At 44.7% G+C, this 9,698-nt stretch overlaps 1 protein-coding gene across 1 annotated transcript in view; it reads right to left on the bottom strand.

The window, feature by feature from the left end:
- Positions 1 to 656: 656 nt before the first annotated feature.
- PRDM16 (PR/SET domain 16) overlaps positions 657 to 9,698 on the bottom strand; it is a 70,740-nt gene continuing 61,698 nt past the window's right edge. Inside the window, exons 11-13 of the mRNA XM_044668651.1 lie at positions 7,125 to 7,355; positions 3,752 to 3,926; positions 657 to 791 (exon numbers count right to left, since the gene is read on the bottom strand). Of these exons, the coding sequence (XP_044524586.1) occupies positions 657 to 791; positions 3,752 to 3,926; positions 7,125 to 7,355 (541 nt within the window). The remainder of the gene's footprint in view (positions 792 to 3,751; positions 3,927 to 7,124; positions 7,356 to 9,698) is intronic.

The raw sequence follows: 9,698 nt of genomic DNA, 5'->3' as shown, positions 1-9,698 counted from the left end.
TAAAAAATCCATGAGCTCAAAGAGAATCTGGAGCAACAAGATTTCTAAAACAGTTCTTTCTGTCCTTTTCATTATATAGGAATATATATAAAAAAACCAACAACTTAAAAGCGATCTATCTCTTTAGAGCCCACCTAGGTCTTTCCTTTTCCCTTCAGAAGTGCCATTCAGGTTCCCTGAAATGGGCAAATGGCTTTAATCTCAGATTAAAACGTCTACGTTAGCTGGTCTCAGGAGGGGAATACTGTCTCACGATTCTAATGAACTAAGGTTTCCATTGCTGTTGTGTGCTATTATTGTACCACAGATTATAGCTGGGGTTCCAAAAACTATTCTTAGAGATGGTGAAATCCTAGGACTGCTTCAGGGATTCTCTGGGTTCTGAGGTTCAGTTTGAGCAATTAGAGACAAACTAGAGCGGGAAAATTTAAAAAAGAAAACAACAACAAAAAAAAAACCCAAACAAATAAAAAAAAATAACCATCGGGCGTTGCAGATCACAGGTGAAGAGTATATTTCCCCAGCCCAAAGCCTAGAGACTTCCCTGAGGACCTCTGCTCTGTCTTGCGGTTGGCCAGAATTTCTGCGGGGGGCGGGCATTAATAGCATGGTAGTCTCCTCGCTCTGGACTCTGTCCCCAGTGCCTCCGTGACCTCTCAGAGGTGGTTAATGGAGTTAAAGGCCCCCGTCTCTGATGCTGCTCCCGTCATGTTCAACCAAGCGTCCAGAGAATTCTGGGAGGAAGTGTGAAGAGGAGCGTTTTCAGAAAGGGAGAGCATCATTGCATAAGCCTGGTAGAAGAGAAAAAGACCACAAGACAGACAAACAGTAAGGGAGATGAGCCAATGGATCTACGTGACGTGGCGAGAGATCCCGGATGAGTGGCCCAGCCCTTGGAGACCAGTAAAGTGAGCCCCGAACCCCCGCCCGGACCACCGCCCGCCCGACCGGACAGCCTCCCCTTCTCAAGGAGTAGCTACATCATGAACTCCTGGTCCATGCTCACCGACCTCTCTCCAAGGTACCAACTAGCACAGTGCATATTCCCGCTATTCGAGTTTGGGCGGGGACTCTTTTACGACTGTGTCTCCCTACGCTGAAAATTAGGCAATCGTAGGTGTAGGAAAATTGTTGGTAGTTGCCAGCGAGGTAAGGGGGAGAATGGGAAGAGATCTGTTTATCTTAATTCTCTGGGGATTCCCCTGAAAGCTGAGCCCAAGAGCATGGACCCGCCATGCTTGCCCTGGGCTGAACCCCCGTTTTGTTGTCCCAGATCATCAGTTAAATCATCCAAATCTTTGGTGCAAAAAAGCTCCCTTTCTTCTACTTCTAATCATTTCTGTGGTCTGAGCTCAACTACAGGGCTTAGTGTGGCGCCTGGCACATAGTGGGGGCTTACTACCTGTTTACCGATTGACTGAATGTTTCCTTCAGAGCACCCAGTGTGATTTTTAAAAATGCCTTCCAGGCGAACACGATCGAATTTATGGGGGAAACGAGAAGAAACGAAACATTTCCTGTCTGCTCTTACAAGGGATGCCCTCAGCAGGGTTAGTATAAAGACAAAAGACAGACATGCAAATGGCTTGTGCCGAGCCCCCATCTGTGTTCTCCTCTCAACTTGCCTAGACAGACAAGGTAACTTCAACTTGACATTCAGTTAGCTCCTGCCCTTGGTTGGGTTTTGCATAGAACATGAAAACAAAACCGGCCCTGCACTCTAGATCTTAGACAGGGAATGAAATTCCAAACATAGGTAATATGTTTGGAAAAAACGATATCCTTTAGGTCAGTCCCTCAAGGACTTGCAAATTGGTTGGTGTGGGAACTCCTTCCACTGATACACTCATGACTTAGTGAGTGGAATGAGGCTCAGAGAGTTTGTCCAGCATCATACAGATAGTATCTGAGATGGGATTTGAACCCAGATTTTCTTGACTCTAAGTCTAGAACTCTATTACATCTTTCAAATGGCTTCTCTCTCTCTCTCTCTCTCTCTCTCTCTCTCTCTCTCTCTCTCTCTCTCTCTCTCTCTCTCTCTTCAAAAACCCTTACCTTCTATCTGTATAATCAGAAATCTTGAACCCCTTGGACTTCATCCCCCAGAAGTGACTTAGTATTTCCCAAAATTCCTTTTAATTACTCCACCACGTTAGGTGGTCACATTATTGTTTATGAGTTCTGTAACTCCTCCCTCTTGTCTTCTCTTCTTCCATGTGAGTGGCTTGGGTGAGCGCTCTCCCCTTTTCTCTAGCTTTTTTTAGCTTCCTTTTGCTTCAAGTTAAATATTAATAAATCTTATTAAATATCATACTTGGAGTATTGGATATTAATTTTAAAATCTACATATCTTAAAAAGTATCCATTCTAAGGTAGAAGAGCCTTACAGGCTAGGCAATTACGGTTAATTGACTTGCCCAAGGTCACACAGATAGGAGGTATCTGAGGTCAAATTTGAACCTAGGTTCTCCTGACTCCAGGCTACCTCAGTGCTACTGAAATGCTTAAATGAATACAACATTGATGTCATTTGCTCTGATGCCTGTCTTATTTTTTTTTTCTCCTTATCTCTGGTACCTGCAGGATGCATATGCATCTGTTTTTAGAGAAGGACTGAATGAGAAGACATTTGGAACTTCTTTTCACAAAAGAACCTAAACATTTTTAAGGTATAGATGCTGTTTACAGTTGTTCCCTTTCCTGGAAACTGTACAATCTCTGATCTTAATGCCATTTTGAGGCTGCGTTGGCTTGGTCCAAATGGACAAAACCAAACACAGTTGGCTAGAAAGTAGGCATTCCTACAATCAAAACATTTGCTAATTGTTGCGGTTTCTTTTTCCCCCAAGAAGAAATAACAAAAGAAAGAGAAATGAAAAGAATAAGATAAAAGGAAAACTTCCAAAATATTCCAATTTTATGCAGCAGACAGAGTCTGTTTTTTGGAAACCAGCTTAGCTCTTCATGGAGAGTAGAGTGGCCACCTGGTGATGAAAATCGTGACCGTGGCAACCCGCAAAAAAGGGAAAAGTTAAAACCCAAACCCAAACCAGTATAACGATAATGGCAGAGCAGTGGGACAGGGGCACAGAATGTGAGGAATCACACCACTTTTAGACCATCAACAGCCTTAATTTTGATCCCTTTGGTACAATGGAAGCCACATGGGATAGGCATCCATGGAGAGAACTCGGAGACTGAAGAGATCACAGATCCAGCACTCCACTACGACACAGGTGGAGTTAGAATTTAGGGTTTCATTTTATCTGAGCTGATCCATGAAGAGACAGCATGGCGAATTGGCTAAGGGTTGGCTGGTCTCAGAGTCAAGAAGACCCGTGTTCAGATTCTGCCTCAAACAAATACTTGCCGTGTGATTTTAGACAAGCCCTTCACCTCTCATCATCCTGGGTAATAAAGGCTTAAGACTGTAAGTTTCAGAGAATATCACCAACTTGAGTGGTAGTGGGGATTTCCTCATCTGAGAGGTCAATATACCGATAAAATCATAGCTCCAGACCCTATCCTCTATCCCAAACAAGAACAAGGCGAGGAGATGGTCCAGTGACCATCTGGTCAAAGGTCAGGGTTCTAAAAGAGTGACCAACTCCTGGAAGATCTTCACTGGCAACAAGATGGGAAGGGGTCTCGGGACAGTCTGGTGGGAACCCAAGAGGTGTCTAGCCATGAACGCCGGTGGGAGGGGAGGGGAGGAGGCAGGTGTGATGCTCAGAGAGAGAGATATACCTACCTGGTTTTTAGCCTGCCTGTACAAGGTTTGTTTTATTGCCTCAGAGTCTAAGGTGGAATTAAACACATCTTTAACTTCAAATGCTTCCTCAGCCGCTTTGCGGAGATCCAGCCCCTTCCCAAAATTCGGCATCTGCTCCAAATCTAACAGGCCGGCTTCTTCCTCCTCCATACACCTGTACCAAGGACCAGGGGGAGGGAAGGGGGTGACCTGTTTGTTAGCTGGTCTGGCCTCGAGGGCTTTCACTGATGCCCGCATGGCTGACTCGGTGCCTGCATGCATATCCCCCAGAGCTTCCACAAGCCACATGCACATAGAGACGGACACGCAGACACATGGACTGGAAACTACACAAGCACACATACACACACAGACATATACGGGATGCAGTGGGGGGAGCACATGAACAGAAATCCAAAGGAAAGAAGGATGGGCACTCACCCTGCCAGCACCCAGGCCATGCCCTCAGGTTGCCTGAGAGCTTGGATTTAGATGTCTGGGGTCTGGCTGGGCTGGTTGATGGATAACCAGTCCTTAATTACTTTGGGAACCTAATGTAGTTCTTAATGGAAGCCTGGGACTCACATTCCCAGGGGTTGGGAGTTCTGCTGTGATTCGCTAGGAAATAGAATCTTTTCCCAGGGTTTCCTGATGGGAACTCCCGGAATGGCCCTCGGGGTGATGGTGGCAGTGGACGGTGCCGGAAGAGATGACAGAAACAGGCTCTGTCCTCAGCCTGTTTGAAAAGCTGCAGAACCCGTGCTCTTACACTAGGATCCTGTCGGCTTTGTGAGTTGTCACAACCTCTTTTAGAAGGGAGCTGTGATGAGCCCCAACTAATGGGGAGCCCCTTCTCTTCCCTTCCCTTCCCTTCTCATCCCCGACAACTCTAAGATTGAGTTTCAAATCACTGGAAGTATTTAAGGGAGGCATTTTGATCACTCGGAAACACAGAATCTCGGAATCTTGGCATTGGAAGGGACCTTGGAGGTCATCTAGTCCAATCGACATCTGCATCAGAAATCCCCCTCTAGCATCTTGAAAAGTGGTCACCCAGCCTTTGATCTAAGGCCTCCAGTAAAGGAAAAGCCTTTACATTTTGAGGCAACTTACTCTACTTTTGGAGAGTCCTAATCGATAGGAAACTTCCCCCTGTACTGAGATTGATCTGATATGGGTTAAATGGACCCAGGAGTCCTTTATCCCAGACTGAAAGCTAGAAGAGACCTTAGAAACCATCTAAGTCTAAGCCCCTTATTTTATGGCTGGGGAAACTGAGTCTCAGGGAAGGGAAAGGATCCTAGAGCTGGAAGGGACTTTGGAGACCATCTAGTCTAAGCCCCTTCTCAGGTCCCTTCCAGAGCAGGGAAATAACTTGGCCAAAGTCATGCATGTGCTTCAAGGTCACGAGTCATAGGGGCTTTTGAAGAGATCAGGAGCTTCCATTAATTTCCAGGTCAGAGGGTTCTCCTGCTCATCATCCCAATCTAGGCTTGATTTATGCAGAATTCTCAATTTTCTGCCACTCTTTGCCAACAACTATGTTAGCTATGACCAGTTCCATAGCTCTCAATCACTCCTCTATGGATGGGGCTTCATCTCAAGACATAAGGCTCCTTGGCTTTGAACTTAGTCTCTGGAAAACTGTTTATAAATTTGGTCCAATAACCAAATCATTGGAATCTACATGTAATTGGAGTTGAAGCACTATAGGGGATGATTGATCAAGAAAACTGGAATTGGTCATTGGTTTACAGACTTACAGATCTAGTGCTAAAAGGGACCTTTGAGCCCAGTGTGGCTAACACTCTACTTTTACAGATGGGGAGAATGAGACCCAGAAAAACTGAAGTGACTCACTCAGGGGCTTAGAGGGAGTGAGTGTCTGAGGCAAGGTTTGAATCTGGGGCTTCTTGGCTCCACATCTAGTCTTGGAGTGGCCTGAGCTCTTGGACGTTGACCAGAGGCTAAGGCAGTAGGAAGGAGGTGGGATATCCAAGGGTTTTCTAGCTCTGGTTTTTTCACTGACAATCATTGACAATATCTAACTTGCAGATGGTCCTTGCCCATCTTAGCTCTCTCCTCTTGTCCTTGCAGGGACTGGCCTCATGTCAGAATTTAACTAGCAGGAGGCAGGACAGAAGAGATGCTGCTGCTATCAGATAACTCTTAGTTCTCCATACTAGAAGTATGAGCTATCTCCATACTAGACACCATGGGGTGTCTCCTACCTCTTGTGTCTCATTAGAAATGCTTGCCTTTGCCCTGAATTGAGCCTAAGGACCAATTGGGGGAGACCTTTTCTGTGGGGAAAGAATGCCAGAGCTGGAGGAAACATGCATGTGATAGTGAATAATGAATTGGATTTGGATTTGGGAAGACCTAGGTTCGAATTCTACCTAGGACATTTATTATGTGACCTTAAACAGGTTACTTAACCTCAGTTTTCCCCTTCTTTAAATGGGGATCATGAAGCAGCAAGGTAAGTCAGTGGATAGAGAACCAGTCCTGAAGATGGGAGGTCCTGGGATCAAATCTGGCCTCAGACATTTCCTAGCTATGTGATCCTGGGCAAGTCACTTAACTCCCATTGCTTAGCCCTTACCTTTTTGATATTTAGCATCAGTTCAAAGATGGAGGGTAAGGGTTTATTTAATAAATAATAATAAAGAGGTCCTAGGTTCAAATCTGGCCTCAGATACTTCCTAGCTCTATGACCCTGGGCAAGTCACTTGACCCCCCATTGCCTAGCCCTTACCACTCTTATGCTTTGTAACCAATACATAGTATTGATTCCAAAATGTAAGGTGAGGGTTTAAAAAAATAATAAAATAGGGATTAGAATAGCACTTTCATAAAATGATTGTGAGGGTTAAATGAGATAATCTGTGTTAAGTTTTTGGGAACTTTAATCATATTAATGTTAACTGTTATTATTATTATTATTATTATTATTGCTCAAGTCTTGGCTCTGCTCCCCATTCATTATCTATGGAAATTTAAGTCAATCACTTCCCTTCTTTGACTTTTAAGTTTCTTTCCCATAAGATGAGGGGCTTGGACTAGATAATATCTAAGGACTCTTTCAGCTCCAATTCCATGATTTCATGCAGTTAGTTGAGCTATTAGTCTTTGAATTTCCCTTCTGTGGCAGTATCTCTTAACCCTTCCCTTTAGAGGGTAGAAACTATGATGGAAATGAAGGCTTAAATCAAGTTGGGAATAAGGCAGATTCATGGGGCCAAAAAGATAAAGTGAATTTGGCCCCTATGGCTTGTCAATCAAGCCTTCCCTCCCCACCCCCAGCCACCCTGGATGGAGTCAGAGCCCACCAGGCCCCCATGGGTATCTCCAGAAGAATGGTGGCACCAACCTTCTTGTGTGATCAAAGCTCATGCTGAGTGATGTGGGCTCTTCATCCTCCTCATCCTCATAGGCTCCTTGGGGCTCTGTTGTGGGAGAGACTGTCTCATCCTGGGACTTCCCTGTCAGACTGTCATCATCTTCCTCCTCCAACTCTTCCTCTTCTTCATCTACATCCTCTGACTTTTCATTGGCTAAGCCATGGCACTGAGAATTGCTATCGATGTCCTGAATTTCTGGCCTGAAAGAACAGGGACAAAAACAGGGCATTTCAGAGGTAGGGCATTGGCCATGGCCGTCTCTACTGGTCTCCTTTTCAGCCCAGATGGATCAGCCTCAATTGGATCTTCTCTCTACCCCAGAGGAGGTCAGAGTGGGAGGGACCTTAGAACAAGGAATGTTAAAGCTAGAAGGAACCTTAAAATCCTGGTTAGAGCTGGGATTAGAACAGAAAAGGTCAGAGCTGGGATGGACTTTAGCACCTAGAAGGTCAGAGTTGGGATTAGAACCAAGAAGGTTAGAGCTGGGAGGAACCTTAGAATAGAGAAGGACAAAACTGGGAGGTTCTTTAAAACAGAGTTCAGAGATGGGATTAGAACCAAGAAGGTCAGAGCTAGGAAGAACCTTAGAATAGAGAAGGACAAAGTTGTTGGGGGATTTCAAACAGAGAAATTCAGAGCTAAGATTAGAACCAAGAAGATCAGAACTGGGAGGACCCTTAGAACAGAGAAGGACAAACCTGGGAGGATCTTTAGAACAGAATTCAGAGAGGGGATTAGAACCAGGAAGGTCAGAGCTGGAAGAAACCTTAGAATAGAGAAGGACAAAGTTGGGAGGGATTTCAAACAGAGAAGTTCAGAGCTGAGATTAGAACCAAGAAGGTCAGAGCTAGGAAGAACCTTAGTATAGAGAAGGCCAAAGCTGGGAGGGTCTTTAGAACAGAATTCAGAGAGGGGATTAGAACCAAGAAGGTCAGAGCTGGGAGGAACCTTAGCATAGAGAAGGACAAAGCTGGGAGGGTCTTTAGAACAGAGTTCAGAGAGGGAGATTAGAACCAAGAAGGTCAGAACTGGGAGGAACTTTAGAATAGAGAAGGACAAAGTTGGGAGGGGATTTCAAACAGAGAAGTTAGAAGCAGGATTTCAAACAGAGAGATTAGAAGCAGGAAGGTCAGAACTGGAGGAACCTTAGAATAGAGAAGGTCAAAGCTAGGAGGGACTCTAGAACCAAGAATTTCAGAGCTAGGAGGGTATCTTAGGTCATGGAATATTAGATCCCGGAATGGCTAGAGGAACATAAATGATCAGAGCTCAAAGGGAGGCACAGAATTTAGAAAATAAAATGTCTGAAATAGAAGGGAATTTTCTATCCAGAATGTTGCCCCTGGAAGGGACTTTAGAAGCTTTTCCAATTGTATTTATGCTGATGCTGCTCACAGTGCATAGATACAGCCTTAGTGTGTCCTGAAGAAAAATACACCTGGGGCAGGGTTCGAAGCATCTGGTTTGGGCTTATGCTGTATGGATCCAAATTTCTTGCATAGTTATCACCTGCCCAGGGGACTAGAGTGGCAAGGAAACTCATCTTTCCTCAAAGAGTTATTAAGAAAAGACTGTATAAACCTCAAAATGTCGAAGAGAAAGGAGTATTTTAATAGTAGGATGCCAAGGAAATGGAACAGTATGGGTGTCCTGTTAGGTCCTCCAGTGGATTAAGTTTCCGGCACAAAAGAAGCCTTAAAAACACCCAAACCAAACCGAGAGGCCCTCGTTCTCAGGGCTGCCTTTTGTCACCCAGTCTAAACATATCAGGAGTGTGTTTGTTTTAGAGGATTGTGATTGATTTTCCTCTAGAGAATGGACAAACTCTCCTTCTGGTTCTCTGTAGCCAGCCTGGGTGAGAGTCCTTGCATTTGGGCTAGATTTTTCCCCCTCTCCAAACCTACATTAGTCAAAGTTGAAAGATTCCTCATTTCCTCCAGGAAATGCCACCAGAGGGTTTGTTTTGCTGTAGCTCACAGTTTTAACCTAAAATGACATTGAAGACTCGATTTCTGCCTTTGTATGACTATATCTGGTACTGAGCGTGAGTAGGGGTCTCAGCCACTCCATGTGTGGGTTTGTATACATGTGTGCACGTATGTATATATGCATGTATGCATTAGAGAATGAGCTTGAGCCGGGATCTCAGCCACTCCATGTGTGTTTGTGTGCATGTGTGCATGTATGTATATGTGCATGTATGCATCAGATAATGAGCTTGAGCAGGGGTCTCAGCTACTCCATGCTTGTTTTTGTGCATACGTGTGCATGTGTGCATGCAAGTATGCATCAGATAATGAGCTTGAGCAGGGGTCTCAGCCACTCCATGTGTGTTTGTGCACATGTGTACATGTATGTATCTGTGTGTGGGAACATCAGATTGAGCAGAGGTCTTGACCACTATGTGTGTTTGTGCGTGTGTGTACATGCATGTATGTTTACATGCATGTACTGGAAGAAAGTACCTGGAAAAAAGTTTAAAACAGGATTTCTTAATGTTTGGGGGGAACAATCTGGTGAAGTCTCTGGATTCCTTCTAAGAA

Source organism: Gracilinanus agilis, chromosome 3 (assembly GCF_016433145.1).
Source record: "Gracilinanus agilis isolate LMUSP501 chromosome 3, AgileGrace, whole genome shotgun sequence".
In the NCBI taxonomy this organism is placed as follows: Eukaryota; Metazoa; Chordata; class Mammalia; order Didelphimorphia; family Didelphidae; genus Gracilinanus; species Gracilinanus agilis.
The sequence above is the reverse complement of the archived record's forward strand: the minus strand, read 5'-3'. Positions and strand labels throughout refer to the sequence as shown.